Below are 18,446 nucleotides of genomic sequence, written 5' to 3'. Positions count from 1 at the left end.
AACTCGCGGCATAGCGCGGCATACACATTCGTTCCTTCTAGAGCTCACCGTTCACTCGTTCATTCATTCGGAGCTTGTTTACCTTCTCCGCTCGCTCAGTCAGTAGTTGGAACCATTGCGTGTAGTTTGCGTGGACGACCTTCGAGTTAACCGTAAGTACTACGTTCTCTTTAAGCGGTATTTTTTTACTTTTTTTGACTGGATTACTCCAACGTTTCTATTTAAATATTCGTGAGAATCATCTATTACTTTGTTTGTAGGTGTATCGATGAAAAAATCAATGTTATTATTTCAAAATGAGACAAATGAAAATGTATTAAGTTCAGATGATGTCCTAATATTACATTCTACAAGTGTTATACTGGAATTCTTGGCAATATTACAAAATTCCATTGCGGTATATTCTGTACTGTACTATGGCCGCAGGTAGATCTGGTTTGTAATAACTTTTGGTATTTATTATGTAAAATAGAGCCAGTTTGTAAATTTGCTAAATTATTGGAACAATTTCGAAAATATCAACCAAATCTAAATATAGAACGCCTAAGGTTGTATGTGTCAATAGTATGAAATAGCTTTATCAACTTCTTCCAGAGGCACTAAGCTATAAACAAAATATATTATACTAGATGTCTCGCGCGGCTTCGCCCGCGTACATTAGGAATTTTACGGAAACCGTACATTTCTCATAAAAATTAGCTATACTCCCTTCGCGTGGTCTACTCTATATCTGTGCCAAATATTGCCATAAAAATTGCTGCTGTAGTTCGTGAGATAAACCCTTTCTAATATTTCCCCCGTTTTTTTCCATATTTTCCTGAGTTTCTTCGGCCTTATTAGTCTTAGCATGATGATAATATATAGCCTTACTCAATAAATGAGCTATCTAACACTGAAATAAGTTTTTAAATCGGACCTGTAGTTTCTGAGATTAGCGCGTTCAAGCAAACATACTCTTCAGGTGTACAATATTAAGTAAGTACAGATTTTTTTAAATTATCGCTTGACAAACTCGAGTCTCGATCTAAAAGACTATGAAAAGTACCAATAACAGGGTCATAATAGGCTCATAAGCATGGAAAGATGCATGGTATAATATGGTAGTGATGATGATGATGATGAATGTAATGTGCACAGCTTTCTGTTCTTAAAACAATGCCAAAACTCCCAAACTTGTATCTATAAAGAATCAGGAGTTCTCTCAGCACCTTCCGAACCACGGTATACCAGGTATACCTCGGTGCAAAATCTTACTTGCTGGTAACATTTGCTTAGAATACTTTTCACGAAACCGAAGTCACCACATGTTTCACTATAAATTTTGAGGAGTTCCCTCGATTACTTATTTACCCTATTTTTATGTTACCCTATATACCAAAAGAAAAATTTTGAAAATCGGTTCACAAACGGCGGAGTAATCGTTGAACATAAAAAAACAAACATAACACCACCCCCATTTTGAAAGTCTGTTAAAATTGTAGCCTATGTGTTATTCTGATGTATAAGCTATATTATTGTAAAGTTTCATCAAAATCCGTTTAGTAATTTTTTGCGTGAAAGAGTAACAAACATCCATACATCCAAACAAACTTTCACCTTTATAATATTAGTAGGAAGTAGGATAACACCTCCCCCATTTTGAAAGTCGGTTAAAATTGTAGCCTATGTGTTATTCTGATGTATAAGCTATATTATTGTAAAGTTTCATTAAAATCCGTTCAGTAGTTTTTGCGTGACACGTTACAAACATCCATACATCCAAACAAACTTTCGCCTTTATAATATTAGTAGGATAGTAGGATATTAGTAGGAAGTATATGTGACTCAATTGGGGATAAACTTAAGAAAACAAAATTTGATTGCAATTTTATTCTTACTTTTTTTTTAAATAGTAAAAAGCTACTAGCTTTTTAAACGAGTTCCAAAAAGGAGTAGGTTTATATTTTTGTCTGTTTATGTTCGTCTGTTTATATTTTGTTCTTGAATAAAATTATCCCTAAAGATACTTCAGAATAGTCCTTGAGGAAGCTTATAAAGCCAACAATATATCTGTCTAGTTTCCAAATCATTTTTATTCCAATTCCTATTACCAGCTTTTCCCTATTAGTATTAATATTCCTTTTTTTAACTGACTTCCAAAAAGGAGGAGGTTATATTATGTGCGTCTGTTTATATATGTTTTTTTTGTATGTTCAACCATAACTTCACCGTTTGTGGACCGATTTTCATGATTCTTTTGTTGTTGTTCAGAGTTGAATCCGAGTTTGGTACCATGTTTACAAAAGCGGTGATCTGATGATAGGATCCATGAGGAATCGAGGGGACTCCTTGAAATTTGTGTGGAAACATGGATTGACCACCATGATTTCATTTTTTCTGAAGCATTCGAGATAAATGCTACCAAAAAATAAGACTTTGCACCAGTTTATACCCTGGATCCGAAGGTATCGAACAGAACTTTTGAATCCTTATAGATACAGGTTCGGGGATTTCGGCGTTGTTTAAACAACTGAAAGCAAAGCCCAACACATCAATTTGATTGATAATCATCATCATAGCCATAATTATACCATGGGTTATACCATGGGGTATTATACATTAATTTTACCCAATTATTGGTACTTTTCGTGATATTTTGCATCGAAGCAGGTGTTTTTGATGATTATTTCGCTGTTTGTGGACCGATTTTCAAAATTCTTGTATTCTTATATAAGGATCTTCTTATCTTAATTTTGTAAAACAGTTACAAAAGTGGTGAGCTGATGATGGGATCTATGAGCAATCGAGGGAAATCCTTGAAATTTATCAAAACACTCATAGTGGTTAAAATGTTGTTTCTAGTAACTTAAACACATGTTACGAATAAGATAAATTTCATATGAAGGTCTCTCTTGGTCCAAATTCACTGAACAGAACTCCTGAACCTTTAAAGATAAAAGTTTGGAAATTGCAGCATCGCTTTGATAACTGCAAGCATTTACCACAATTTCGCTTACAGTAATATTATAACATGGATAGTTAATATTCGTAGTGGTAAACGCATAAAGCCTTGTCTTGTAGATAACTAAAAAGAGTAAAATTATTATTATTTAACAAAAAATTTAACCCGACTTCCAAGGACAAAACGATATTCTTAAAATGACCTAAAAAGTATGAAATAATTATTTTTCTTCATTAGTGCCTTTTTCAAAATTCGACTAAATCACAACGAATTCTGTACTCAATTTTCATTCTTTTGAAGTCGGTACCGGCTATGTTCTATGTCAAGTATCTCAGTTCTTGGCTGGTGCCGACTTCAAACGAATGAAAATTGTATTTTAATTTTTTTTTGTTAAACAATAATACAACTTTTCACTTTATCAGGCAGTTTTATCAATTAATTATTTCAAACTGGATGACGCCCACAACTCCGTTGAGCTAAAGTTGATTTATTGCGCGGGAACCGTACATTTTTAGGATAAAAACTATCCTATGTCCTTTCCCGGGAATCAAAGTATATCTATATCAAATTTCGACACTAAGAAATTTGGTATAGATATACTATAAAGAGGTAACAGACAGACAGACACACTTTTGCATTTATAATATTACATAATGTGGATTATTATAAATTTTATTATTATTGTCCTCTCTATTTTATGTTCATGGCTTTATTTCTAACTTGATAATGGCATTGGGTGTTGATATGTGCGGGTTGTGTGTAGGAGCAAGTGACGAATCTACTAAACTTGCGCTTTCTATACGTCCTACATTATGTAAATGATCTCCAAATCCTAATGCATAGCAAGATCATGTATCGTCATTACTCAAAGTAGGTTATCTTACTTTCATCTTCTTAATTTGAATTTCAGTTTACTCACTGTAATAAACTGTGAGAAGCGAATCGTAATCAGTGTTTAACAATATTAATATATTTTTAAATTTAAAGATCGTTCTGAATCGACGCATTAAATGCAAGACGGTCTAGTTTTTAAGTGCGAGTGAAAAAAATCGCACGTAATTTCTGAACGTAATACTTGAAGACGAGGTCTTACTCTAGGTCCCATACAATGCTTAAGTAATTTATAGAAATAAAGAGATGCAAAATTAAATTGTAAATTCAAGTCGTGTTGTATTCGTTGTGACTTGTGGCCTTATAAGTAATATTTAGTATTCGTTTCAATTTACTTGGCAATTGGCGCTAAAGATGGTATTATTTATTAGCCACTAATATTAGTAAATGGAATAGGAAATATAGAAACATAAATATACAAAACTGATTTCAGGAATGCTTCTTTTGGGGGTTTCTAAGAAACCGTCTAATATCAGTTCATTTACAATACCTTCATCAAAAGATCCATCGCAGTCACCGCCCTAAGAATCTTATATCTTTAAACGAGCAATTCTTGTATATATATAAATACTAGCTGTTGCCCGCGACTTCGTCCGCGTGGACTTCAGTTTATAAAGCGCGATGTCAACAAAATTGGTGTCAAAAGCTTTTATAAAAAAACCCTGGTACCCCTTAAATCAATACAGTGTGCACACAATAAGTATTTCATTTTTTATATTAAACTTTATATTTTATGCCAAATTTTAAAGCTTTTTTAGCCCCCAATTACAAAACTTTACCCATAAACTATTTATCATTGATAGGTTTAAGGTTACGTCACTGCACAGATAAAGTACTGAGTTATTTAATACCGTAGAATAAATATAACAATCGAAAAAAATCGAAACTTAAATGTAAGATGATACCACGTCTTATAGAAAGACTTTTGAGCAAGCGTCAGCGCGATGTAGAAGACGCACGGCGCCATATATTATGAATTGTTGGAACTAACTTAATTTGAACAAATTTACGCATTTTCACCCCCTTACAACCCTTTTTTCCAGTAAAAAAGTAGCCTATGTCCTTTCTCAGGCTTTAGACTATCTGTATACAAAATTTTATTACAATCGGTTCGGTAGTTTTGGCGTTTGGCGTGAAAGCGAGACTGACAGACAGAGATACTTTCGCATTTATAATATTAGTATAGATTATGTGCACACTGCACAGCTGTTTTGATTAATAAGGGCCGCGCTACACCGGAATGGCAGCGGCGAGGCGAGCACTTTCAGCGCTGCCATTCCGGTGTAGCGCGGCCCTAAGAGGGGTACCACTTACCAGGGTTTTAAAAAGTTTTTAAATTTGACACAAATTTTGTTGACACCGCGCGCTATAAACTAAAGTCCACGCGGATGAAGTCGCGGGGAACAGCTAGTATTATACATAAAATATGTTTAAGATTTTTGAAATTTTATTTTAATACACATCCAAGACCCAGGAACATTGAAAACTTTTTGTTCCGCCTGCGGGACTCGAACCCAGGACCCCCGGGATGAGCGCTGGCCACGCGCAATGCGAATTCATTTTCATCGATATTTTCATGGAAATAAGATATTTTCCCACATCAAAATGTAGCCTATGTCCTTTCTCAGACTCTAGAATAACTGTATACAAAATTTCATTGCAATCGGTTCAGTAGTTTTGGCGTGAAAGCAAGACAGACAGACAGACAGACAGACAGACAGACAGACAGACAGACAGACAGACAGACAGACAGACAGACAGACAGAGATACTTTCGCATTTATAATATTAGTATGGATAATTGGAATCTCGGAATCGGCTCCAACGATTTTCATGAAATTTAGTATATAGGGGGTTTCGGGGGCGATAAATCGATCTAGCTAGGAATCATTTTTAGAAAATGTCTTTTTATTCATGTTTTATCGATAATCGATAAACTGAAAAATATGACTCTTCCTAACTCTATTTATTGGCGAATAATAAAACTATTTCGTGAGCAACTAATTGCTTTAACGACACAACAATAGCTAAAGCTATTTCAGCAGATGGCGTTGTTAAGTAGTCAATGAGTGTTTGCTATACCGAGCAAAGCTCGGTCATCCAGGTACTGGTTACTTACATCAGAAACGCTAATCGAATCATTTAAATATAATCGAATAAAAGTTTTCACAATCGTGATCTTCATATTCGAATTTTTTGTATCGACCTTCGCTAATCGCTATGGCCGGTATGCATGAAAGAGTCGAGTTTTGAGGTCAAGAACTTTTTAATTCGTTTTTTATCTGATCCGTCTACGAATTCTGGAAATTCTACGGCGCCAATACGAACCGGATACTGATCCGTATCGTCGAAGCGATGCGCAATATTAACTAGAAATATGATTGTATCATTGATTGTTTAGTGATGTTTTCGATCGCTCGTGCTGTAATTCTGTAATTAGATTCGAGATTTATTGACTGGGAATCACGACTCGCGGCTAATATCATTATCGTTTCTATCGAGGAGGTACACGCAGAAATTAACTAGGTACCTGCATCCATAGAGTTTTTCCTAGAACGAGATGCCTTGTCAACTTCTGCGGTTTATATTTCAAAGTTTATCCTTCTTTATTCTTCGTTCCTCTCAATGAATGCTTACTTTCAAGTTGACATTTTGCATCTAGAAGCTTCTTCCTATTTTGCTTTAATGCTTGTTTTGATAATAAATTATTCAGGATCTCAAATAACATAAAATTCCTAAGCTCTACCTAACAGAACCATCTAGAAACCTTCATAGTAACAACCTTAATTTTCTGCTCCAGCGAATGATTAGGTCAGTATATTATTAAAATGTCTAAAGGCTTAAGTTCTAATACAACTATCGGACGTATGATAATTTATAAGTAATAAAAGTACAGTAAAGGCGCCAAAAATGTAACAGATGTATTCTTCCAAATAAGATGGTTGATGTATACTTTAAGTTTAAAGATAGTATATTTTTTTTAATCAACAATAATTATTCAGGAACTTATAAAGTTTCGAGCATTTGTTATGTAAACATACATTACCAAACCTGTGTCAAAAATTAAAAAATGTTAAATAAAAAAAACCATGAAGAGAATTTAATTAGGCGTGACCCCGCCGATTCAATTTATCATTAACATTCGGGGAAGTGATAATTAATAATATTTAAAATGGCCGACGAGTTTATAACGATCTAAGGATCAATGTTAGGTTCAAATGCAAGGTCGCGGTGAATGTTAAAGTTTGTTTCGCTACGTGTAAATTAGTGATGTGAAAATGTGTAGTGAGCCGTGGCGTTGGCGTTGGGTAACTCGTGAGGCAATGTGCGATAGCATCAGTGGCGCAACACTATCATGTGGAGAACGAGAAAAATCATTTGTCAGCATTTGGAGCAAAAAAACTACTACGATGTACAATTGTTACTAAAAGAAGAAAGACTGTTCTCTATATCGTATCTTCGCATTGAGATAGCTAACAAGTAGCATTTAATAATATATTTTGGTTTGTAAGATTCGTTTAAAAATTAGACCAAATAATATGTTTTTTTCAATAATATTGGTCTGTACCGAGTTTTCCATATTACTTATATAAAAATATTTTAAGTTTATCTTGCTCCGATAATAATAATTAAATTATTGTGATCCACAATTACAAGAGAAAAATCGAGAAAATTATTGCTGATAATTCCAAAAGATCTTGTGAATAATACTGCATAAGTATTAAGTGTACCTATTACGTTTATAAGAGAAGCTGTACTTATGTAAACCGTTGTTATAGTTAAGTAAGTGTATTGTTGAGCCAAACACAATATTACCTATACGTAATAATGAAACATGATATAATTACATACTTTTACATTAAAAGACCCCAATGACATCAATTTAATTTTAATTACGCTTTAGTGTTGACATTTTACGAAAATTAACGGAAAATGAATGTGATTAAAACGTCCGTTTATACTTGATACAATAAAGTATGTAGAGAAGAAGATTTTTTAACACTTATAATAATAAATAAAAAATACTTATATAATATTGTAATGAAAAATACTTATTCACATAAAGCGAAAAAATAAAAGCGTAAAAACATATAAAAAATTGTTTATCCACAAAATGTACGAAAGTATCAAAATTGAAAAACAGCATCATTGACAGTTTGAAATTTTGAATGAATTAGATCCTATTTTATTTGTTGGAATGTTCGAGTATAAAGGCACCCAGGTACTTTTGTAAAAACAAGTAGCATGTAAACAAGACGACTATAAGGACATAATATTATAATATTATTATGTATATACTTACGATGTGTTTTTCAACATATTTGCAGGTAGAATTGCGACGAACTGTGGGGTCAAACGTTTGGGGTCTCATAATGTCATAATAAGGACATTATTTGATTACTTTTTGCGATAAACATACAAGGGCCAAATTAAAATAATTGCCTACTGTTAAGAAATGCACTCAGAAAACTTTCGGATTGTGCTTAAAACCTATTCTCCTTATACCTTTGTAGAAAATAAATATTTAGTGATTAGAAAACTTGGCCAAAAAGCACCTATTTAAATATAATATTATTTACAGTCTACATTAGTATCAATTGTCCGAAGTTACGTGTATTTTTTGGTTCTCGCGTAGGTAATATAATATATTTGTAGTAGGAGAGCCCATGGGTGCTATTCGTGTAGTCACTCCAGCGGTCTAGTGGTATAGAGCGCGGCTCTTGACTCGGAGGTTGTGGGTTCGATTCCCGCGTTGGAAATGTGTTATTTCCAAGTTTGGTTAGGACAGTGCAGGCTGATCACCTGATTGTCTGACAAGTAAGATGATCCATGCGTCGGATGGGCATGTAAAAAGTCGGTCCTACGCCTGATCTCTCGCCGGTCGTGTCGGTCTTCCGGCCCACTGGGTTATGAGAGTAAAGGAATAGAGAGTGCTCTTGTGTACTGCGCACACACTTGGGCACTATAAAATTACTCCTGCGTAGCTGGCCTGGTTTTAATGAAACCGGCCACCGTCACCGAAACCGGTGTTGGAGGCTATTATTATTATTATACTCCAGCGTCATGGAGACCTAGTGGTTTTTTTTTAATTTTGATATTAGGTAAAACTGATAAAAAAAAATAAGAGCGTTTTTTTATTTAAGTGGTAAGTTCAGAAACTGCAGCCATTTTGAAGTGATGAAAAAGAAAATATAATTATATTCAGAAAATTGCTTAATTAGGTAAATTATAACAAGACAACAAGGACTAAATCGTTTAGTTTAGTGCAACATAAAATATCTGCGAATCCAAGTTAGGAAAATATGGAGCTTTATTTTTTTATACTTAAAAATGTCCCTACAATACCTAACCTTTGAATCGTCAGTGCTTTATATTATTAAATGGAAGCTTCTTTGGGGTATCCCCGATCTTAATCTGACAGATCCGATGACATTTCAATTTTTTTTAACCCACCACCCGACACGCTCGAGCTTGTCGCGAAATCCTCTCTTTCCCTCCCTTACTATTGGACGTCTATCAATTTGACACATGTTTATTTTTTTATTAAATGAGGGGGCAAACGAGCAAACGGGTCACCTGATGGTAAGCAACTACCATCGCCCATGGACACTCGCAACATCAGAAGAGCTGCAGGTGCGTTGCCGACCTTTTAAGAGGGAAATACGCTCTTTTCTTGAAGGTTTGCAGGTCGTTTAGGTCCGGAAATACTGCTGGTGACAGTTCGTTCCATAGTTTTACAGTGCGCGGCAGAAAGTTACGCGAAAAACGCACTGTGGAAGACTGCCACTCATCAAGGTTGTGTTAGGCTTAACGCGCTGATATTCTTATATTTTTATAATTATTTTGACTGACTCGTAATTAATTAAGAATTAATAATCTAGATTTTCCTAATACCAGCTAAATATTGTAGGAATATAGAAGATTCTTAAACCCGTTCGGACGACCTTTGCGTATTACGTCAGCCTGGCGCTTAATGCGTTCCGGTTCATACAACCTTTATATTAATGCCAATAAAAGCGTTGATAATTTATAAACAATGCGATATAGAATGTATATAATGATAGCCTATAGATTTACGCGCGCAGTCATATAAAAAATATAAACAAACCTCACCGTTAAACTCCATTTAACTTACGACGTAACGGTCTTATAGGCTAACCTTAGAATTGCTAAATGTGACCATTTTAGCCCCGCTGTAGACAATAAACAAAGGCCGAGTGCGAGTTGGACTCGCGCACGAAGGGTTCTGTACCATAATAGAGCAAAAATAGGCTGAAAATTGTGTTTTTTGTATGTGATACAAAAAACACAATTTTCTTAATAATTAATAATAAAATTTAAATTAAATTAATTAATTCAAATTTTATTATTAATTATTAAAGTTAAAATACAACTGAGTATTTCGTGAATATTTCAAGTGCCTATGTGTTGCCGTTATTGATATCGAGCAAAAAATAGAAAAAAAATACGTTTGTTGTATGGGAGCCCCCCTTAAATATTTAATTTATTTTGTTTTTAGTATTTGTTGTTATAGCGGCAACAGATACACACAATCTGTGAAAATTTCAGAAGAGTGGCTATAGCGGTTCTTGAGTTACAGCCTGGAGACACACAGACAGACAGACGGACAGACGGACAGACATCGAAGTTTTAGCGGGTCCCGTTTTTACCCTTTGGATACGGAACCCTAAAAAATAAATATAAGTAATAAAAATATTTTTTCAGACGATGAAACCGAAAATTTAGAATTATAATGACGAAAAAAAGGTCTCCCCTGAATTGAAAGTGTGAGACCATTAATTTATCTAAAAATTTAAATTTTAAAATTGTCCCCATCAAATTCCAGATGCTTTTCAAAGTGCTGCTTCTGGTGGCATCGGTGGCGTTCAGTAATGGCGACGTGTCACACCTAGAGGAGATCACCACTACCACGCTACCACCGCCGCCCAGGCCGTACGCGTTTGCGTACACAGCTGGTAGAGCGCCAGGGCATGTGGACAGACAACACGCTGAAGTCAGTGATGGCAGTGGGACTGTGAGAGGTTGGTATTAATTTGTACCAGATACTAGATAGTTGTATTGAGACTTAGGGGCTAGTATTTTTTTTAATGAAAATAAGGGGGCAAACGAGCAAACGGGTCACCTGATGGAAAGCAACTTCCGTCGCCCATGGACACTCGCAGCATCAGAAGAGCTGCAGGTGCGTTGCCGGCCTTTTAGGAGGGAATAGGGTAATAGGGGAGGGTAGGGAAGGGAAGGGAATAGGGGAGGGTAGGGAAGGGAAGGGAATAGGGGAGGGTAGGGAAGGGAATAGGGTAAACTCACTCACTCGGCGAAACACAGCGCAAGCGCTGTTTCACGCCGGTTTTCTGTGAGAACGTGGTATTTCTCCGGTCGAGCCGGCCCATTCGTGCCGAAGCATGGCTCTCCCACGTATTATGAACTAGTTTCTCAGAAAACAAACAAGTGAAACTCCTATTAGAATAGCTCATATTATTTTAATTGCCATGTATCAGCAATTCTGCATACGGTATATCAAAATGATCGACCGTAAAATAAGTAACTGCCCAAAAGGCACGGTAAAATAATTTCTAAAATAAGATCCGATTAATAATGATTTTTCTATGAAAATGACAGACGATGTTTCTCTGCAAAGCATCAATAGAGAACAGCAACTACGTGGCATTGAGTGTCAATCGCACTCCAAAAATAAAGTCTACACTAGATGCCACCAAAACAAATTTCACTAAAAACACAATTTCTTATTAACATACATGGCTTTGATTGTAGTAAATCAACAATAGATCTAGTTCATCTCTTCGTCTTATCAATACTCATCAATCTCTTATATGAAAATTCCAGGAACGTTCTCATACGTGGACCCTGCTCAGAAGGTCCGCACGGTGGACTACGTAGCGGACAGGGAGGGCTTCCACCCCGTGCTGAGCGATGCACCACCAGACCACCCCACCGACTCCGAGTCCGTAGCACGGGCCAAGGACAGGCACTTCCAGTTGTATGCCAAGATCGCGGAGGATCATGCGAACCACCCCTTCCCCGATGGTAAATTTCAACCACAGAAAAATGAAAAAAAAAAAAGGCTTATTTGTGACCAAATATGTGTTTTTGAATACTCGTCTTAAAAATCAAATATTTACTATACATTAGAGATACTTAAAATTTGCTCTGAAAGTAGGATATTCCTTACGTAATAATAAATACATTCAACATCTACTCATGATTATTTCAGAAAACTCAGTCCCTCGTCAGTCCGAAGCTGTAAGAGCCGCAGCAGCGAAACATGCACAGCTGTTCAAGGTGATCGCTGAGCAGCACGCCAGGATAGCGGCAGAGAGAGAGGCGCTACAGAGAGAAGAAGAAGAGAGACAACACTTGCAAGAACTCCAGGAACTCGAACAACACTAACGCGACGACTAGAAACCCAAATATAGTGATCAAGGTTAAACACGGTCCATGGACAGTGGTCATGAAAAGTGATGAAAGACATGATTCTGATGTCATTGTTAACTTTTTCATCATTTAAAAACAACATAATATCATAGTTTTGGTATAAATCATGAAGCGATTCACAAATTCATACCAAATGTCAAAATATGAAGATTTGCTTGGTGGTTCTCATCATATATTTTGAATATTCTTAAATCCCTTTCAATGTAACAGTGAAACCTTGGTCCATGTAGGTACAAATGTTAAAGTTTATGCCAAGATAAGTCACATTCAAGTTTCAACGAATTTTTATACTTTGTACGTATTTTTATTTAGATAACATGTTGTTTATGCCTCTCACACTCGTACATACATTGATGATATTTTGAGAGGCATTAAATTGAGATTATGCATTGTCGATGCAATTTTTATGTCAATGTTGTTATTAAAACTGATAGATGATTTTTGTAATTTTCTACATGCCATATTAATTTTAATAAAACATTTTATATAAAGTTTATTTTAAATTGCGAGGTTGCAGCAAAAGTTTAAGAAAAAATAACAAAAAAAAGTTTATGAGTAAAATTTATTGGTCAAACAAAGTATCTCCATAGCCGTTGAAGAGAAGCTCCGTTTTTAGCCTGTGCTGTCTGCAAACAAGAATTAAATGGAATTAATGTAATTACTTCAAACATAAATATTTTCACATTAGGTAAATTCATATCGTCGGGGCAGAGTAGACAGAATTAGTCGGGGTATTTCTCATATAAAAAAGTCAAAAGTATTTTTAGAGCTACTTTCACAGGAAAGTCTATGCAAGGGACACATACACATATTAAAGTGTTAGTGTCTCAGTTACGACTATGACAGTGAACAAGCACACCACTAGCTCGACTTGTTGCTTGGATATCTCCCTTTGAGGCTCCTTATATTTCCCTCAACACTATCTTTACAATAAATATAACTTAAAAATACTGTGAAAGTGTTAACAGCCTATACAAGGTGTAACAAAATTAAGTGATAATACTTTGGGGTGTGTATAGAGATCACTGCGAGAGTAGCAGCGCTGAAAGCGTTGCGTTTTTTAAATGTTATGTTATCACAAAAAAATTTTTGCTCATCCAGCGCTGCAACTTTCACAGTGAATTCTATATAGGGAACCCATACACCCTAAATTATTATCACTTAATTTTGTTATACCCTATATAATACTGACTACTGTATGGTACCATCGAGGAAATTGATTGACTTGCAGTTGACGGACCTACGTCATGTGGTCGGCTTATGTCAATTTAATGTTGGCTGTGATCGGTCGAATGGATTTGACTTAAGTGTCTAAACACACTAGGCTGAAAATACGCTGCCGAAGTTCGGCATGATTATGCTTGAAATGCGCTACGCATGACGCAACGTAATTTCAGCATGGTGAGTCATCGGTAATTTAAAATACATTGCAGGCGTAATCATACCGACTTCGGCAGCGTTTTTTCGGCTTAGTATGTTTGGACACTAACGCCACCAAATTACTTAGGTCAGCCTATATATACTTACTGTATGGTGGTGGTGGAGGACCGCCGGGGCCGCCGGAGCCGCCAGGGCCGCCAGGGCCGCCTGGGAAGCCCCCGCAGGCCGCGTGCTCCGCCTGGCCCTTTATTTCGCCCTTCGGCACAGTCGTCATACCGCCCTGGAAATAGTTCGTAAAAAAATAAGAATTGTCAAGGGACACCCGGATGGAACAAAGTTATAAAAAAACGCCATCTAGTTGACGCCCAGGAATACTAACAACACTTTTTTTGTGGAATTGTAATAAAAATTATTTAAATGTCCGGTAGATGTCGCTTTTTATTCCCAAAAACGCCATCTAGTTGACGGCCAGGAATACTATCAACGCCCTCTGCCCCTACTTTAAAGGTACAAAAAAAGTGTCACAACTTTTTCCGTCTAGCCCCCTTTCGCAACGCGCGATAAGTAACTTCGTTCCAATAGAACTTTGTATTGCAACTGTCGTATGTCAGTGAAGCCAGACTACGCTAAGTATCAAGCATAAGCTAGCTTAGGCTATTGGGGGGGTATGTGTAGATATAGATGACATGTATATGTCGCAGCCGACTGGTTTAAATAGCTGTTCAATCAAACAGCTAGCCCTTTGACTGAACAACGCCATTCAATCACACGTCTAGCTTTTATATTGAATATTTTAGTCGCTCAAAACGTTCAACACTACAGCTGATTCAAAAGCCGCCGTCTAATTGAAGTAGTTCAGCGCGCACCGCTGCGGCGCTAGGTGCGTTTTATTTACAATATGGCGTCAACTAGCAGGTTTTTGTGGTTGTTTGTGGTTGTTTTTCGGAAAGAAAGTAGATAATAAAAGTTACAAGTGTTATTAAAGAGACAAAAATTGTGGAGGCACATACGAGTGAATCAAAATTTCAACAAATATTCGAGGAGAAATTACGGGATTATGAAATGGATGGACACGGGGGGCACAGCCCCCCGTCAAAACAAAAACAAACACAATCCAGAAAGTCCAAAAGTTGGTTAGGTTAGGTTAGAACTTAGACCACAACACAGAGGGAGCCGAGCGAGCGCAGCGAGCGTGCTGCGGTAGCAGCCGGCGACCGTCGGCAAATAAAAGGGGGGCTCGGGGGGCGCAGCCCCCCGCCAAAACAAAAACAAACACAATCCAGAAAGTCCAAAAGTGGGTTAGGTTAGAAGTGTGACTGTGCTGCGGCAGCAGCCGACGACCGTCACTAAACACGCCTCAGAATTTTTTATTTTTACTTATTGCATTAAGTAAACTTTTAGTCACCCCTTAAACTTAATCCGAGAATAATCTTTTAATAAAATAGAAAAAAAATCCTATTCTCCCAAATTACATATTAAGCTAATGGTCGCCCTAGTTAATTTGCCATTAAACTAGTTGGCTAAACGTCTTCTAGCTGTAGTGTTGAACGTTTTAGGCTACAAGTCGGCTAAACGACGTATAGCCGTGTGATTGAATGGCGTTGTTCAGTCAAAGGGCTAGCTGTTTAACCAGTCGGCTGCGACATATACACTATACACTGTTACTAAAAAAATACACAGCGAATAAGTATACTTTTTTGCTTGTCTCTGTCTGGCTTATTGGAAACACTAAATGACAGACAGACAGCGGGAACTTAATGAATGGTTATTCCGCGTAAATATATTTATAAGTATCGACTAACGAGGAAGATCAAAACGCTGTTAAGCTGTTTTTTACTTGTGAAACAAAAGCTAAATTCGACAAAATCAATTGCTTATAATATTTTGCTAATCGTTGGTCGAAAAATAATTTATTCTCCTTCAAAAATAAGAAGAACGAGGATTTACTTTCACCTTTTAGCGTAAATGGACCTTAATATACAAGTAAACCACTTTTTTGATCAATAAACCATAATAATATCAAAAATCATTACAATACTTACAACCAGAGCGAGAACCGCGGCGAAAATAGCCAAAAGTAGAGCAGTGAAATTCATGTTTGAGCTGAAGCACTTTTCACTGTGTATACCATACCATTTGGACCATCCTTTATATACCCAGAGGAATAATTCAAAACAATACTACGATAGCAAAAATATACCAAAATGAACCTTATGTTCAATACAGTAAGTTACATGTAGAGTGAAAACTTTAGCAACAAAACTAAATAACTACAGGATGTAACGAATTACAAGAATAATTTATTTCCATAGTGATTTCCATAAAAATTGACACTTTAGAAATCTGTAGAGCGTATCTTCACAAATCATTTAAAATTAACAGTTATATAGTTTTTAAATTTTTGTACCTAATTCCTGAGTGTCATTTCCAACGTATTAAATATCTTATCATTTGCTAGAACTATGAAAACTTTACACTGGATGGACAATGGACATATTATGACTTCGAAGAGCTAAAAAATGAATCTTATTAAGAGGATACACCAGAGGCTAGTGAAATGAAAAAAAGTACGTGTAATATCTATAGCTGTCTCCCTTACCTCAAGCCTATACCGCAGAACGCGATAGAGACAACTGCAGAAAATCAACGATTCGTTGTCCCCTGATTCCTTCTCCAAAACTTAACCGATTTAAGTAGGTACTTTTTTCATTAAAGATTAAAGAAAGGCCTGAGCTATGTTCCTATGTTTTATTTTTTTTTTGTATAATCTAGCCAAATCTGTTTTCTGGATGTTTGAACACAGCGAGAAAATCTGGCCATTTTTTTGGGTTTTTGAACGTTCATATCTTATTTAACAATTCAATTATGAAAAAAAAGAAAACATATGGACATTGTATTAGTGGCCGTAGATATTCAGGAAAAAAATTATAACTCTGCTAGCATTATCCAGGGAGGAAACAGGGGACAACGTTTGTATGGAAAAAAGGGCGGTGTGGACTCCTCTTAAATGCAAGCTTCAGCCCTAGGAAAAATAAAAATGTTCGTTTCCATCAACATTTTCTTTTACATATACCAAAATTTTATATAGATACGAGGGCGGGTCAATAAGTCCGTGACTTTTGGAATAAAACACAGATTTTTTGATAAATAAATCATTTTATTTTTCAACGTAGTCTCCCTTGAGCTCTATACACTTTGTCCAACGCTTCTCCAATTTTTTTATCCCTTCCAAAAAATATGATTTGTCGAGTTCCTCAAAAGAAGCTTTTGTTTGCGAGATGACTTAATCATTGGAGTAAAATCTTTTTTCACCGAGCCATTTTTTCAGGTTTGGTAACAAGAAGTAGTCACTCGGAGCCAAATCTGGAGAATAGGGCGGATGAGGGAGCAATTCATAGCCCAATTCATGGATTTTTGCCATGGCAACTGCACATGTGTGCACCCTTGCATTGTCTTGGTGGAAAAGAACTTTTTTCTTGGCCAAATGAGGTCGGTTTTTTTTCAAATCGTCATTGAAGCGGTCCAATAAGTTGGCATAATATTCCCCTTTGATTATTCTTCCCTTTTGAAGGAAGTCAATGTGGATTATCCCACGTGCATCCCAAAAAACAGTCGCCATAACTTTATTGGCTGACAAACCCACCTTGGCCTTCTTTGGCGCCGATTCACCCTTAGAAACCCACTGTTTTGACTGTTGTTTGGTCTTTGGTGTGTTGTAATGGATCCATGTTTCGTCCACGGTTACAAAACGGCGCAAAAACTCCTCCATATTGCGATTAAACAACGCCAAACCTTCTTGTGAAGCTGTTACACGATTGCGTTTGTGGTCGACTGTGAGCAAACGCGGCACCCATCTTGCGGAAAGCTTTCTCAATACCAAGTGATCATTCAAAATTGAAACCACTGAGCCATGCGAGATCCCTACGGCTTCTACAATCTCTTGCACTTTCAATCTTCGGTCGGCCAACACCATATCGCGAATTTTTTTTATTGTTTCGGGTGTAGAGACCTCAACTGGGCGTCCAGGACGTTCGGCATCTTCAGTGCTTGTACGGCCACAACGAAATTCAGTAAACCACTTTTTTACCATTGAAATCGATGGTGCAGAGTCTCCATAGTATTTATCAAGCTTAGCCTTGGTCTCGGTAATGGTTTTTTTTTTCGCAAAAAATAATGCTTAATAAGCACACGAAATTCACTTTTTTCCATTTTTTCCTCAAATTACTGGGTAGTCTGATAAAGATAGCTGTCAAACACAAACTAACTGACGCAGCAAGTTCAAAATTTTGATAGGAGTCAACTGACAGATGCCTGTTGACAGGAGTAGTGTTGCTTTTTCAGTAAAGAGGTCAGAAAAAGTCACGGACTTATTGACCCGCCCTCGTACTATAGTTTGTGCGTTTTATGATGATATGCGTGAGACATTATAATTGACAATAGTAGGGAAGTTACCTAACAAAAATTAATCGATAGTTTAAAAATAACGAATCACTTCGTAAAGGAATTGCAATCGAAATTATCGATCTCGTACTGACATTTCAGTGGTGCCGGCAATTTAAGATGGCCGCCCTTTTTTATCGATTTGATTCCGATTCAACCATAGATAGCATTATAGGTTTATGGATTCAACAGAGTCAATCTCTATTGACGTAAGTTCCGTTTCATGCTTATGACATTTTTCAAATGTTTTCGTAACAATAATTTCATACTCCTATTTCACAGTTAATATTTGTAATTTTTATTAATAAGTTAGCATTTAGCAT

At 36.4% G+C, this 18,446-nt stretch overlaps 1 protein-coding gene across 1 annotated transcript; it reads left to right on the top strand.

Moving 5' to 3' along the window:
• The first annotated feature begins 20 nt into the window (after window positions 1–20).
• On the top strand, window positions 21–12,794 carry LOC121727778 (cuticle protein 16.8). The gene is made up of 4 exons (XM_042115771.1): window positions 21–152; window positions 10,679–10,874; window positions 11,695–11,895; window positions 12,083–12,794. The coding sequence occupies exons 2-4, from the start codon at window positions 10,679–10,681 to the stop codon at window positions 12,256–12,258; spliced, it is 573 nt and encodes a 190-aa protein (XP_041971705.1). The 5' UTR covers window positions 21–152; the 3' UTR covers window positions 12,259–12,794.
• The last annotated feature ends 5,652 nt before the right edge of the window (window positions 12,795–18,446 follow it).

The sequence above is a fragment of the Aricia agestis genome, chromosome 6 (genome assembly GCF_905147365.1).
Source record: "Aricia agestis chromosome 6, ilAriAges1.1, whole genome shotgun sequence".
In the NCBI taxonomy this organism is placed as follows: domain Eukaryota; kingdom Metazoa; phylum Arthropoda; class Insecta; order Lepidoptera; family Lycaenidae; genus Aricia; species Aricia agestis.
Note: the sequence above shows the minus strand (reverse complement) of the source record. Positions and strands in the feature narration are given on the sequence as shown.

Bases quoted from the DNA above. Each gene is read 5' to 3' on its own strand.
- LOC121727778 (XM_042115771.1), top strand. From the start codon at position 10,679: ATGCTTTTCAAAGTGCTGCTTCTGGTGGCATCGGTGGCGTTCAGTAAT. The intron at 10,875-11,694 runs GTTGGTATTAAT...TGAAAATTCCAG, and splicing joins TGGCAGTGGGACTGTGAGAG to GAACGTTCTCATACGTGGAC. The intron at 11,896-12,082 runs GTAAATTTCAAC...TGATTATTTCAG, and splicing joins GAACCACCCCTTCCCCGATG to AAAACTCAGTCCCTCGTCAG.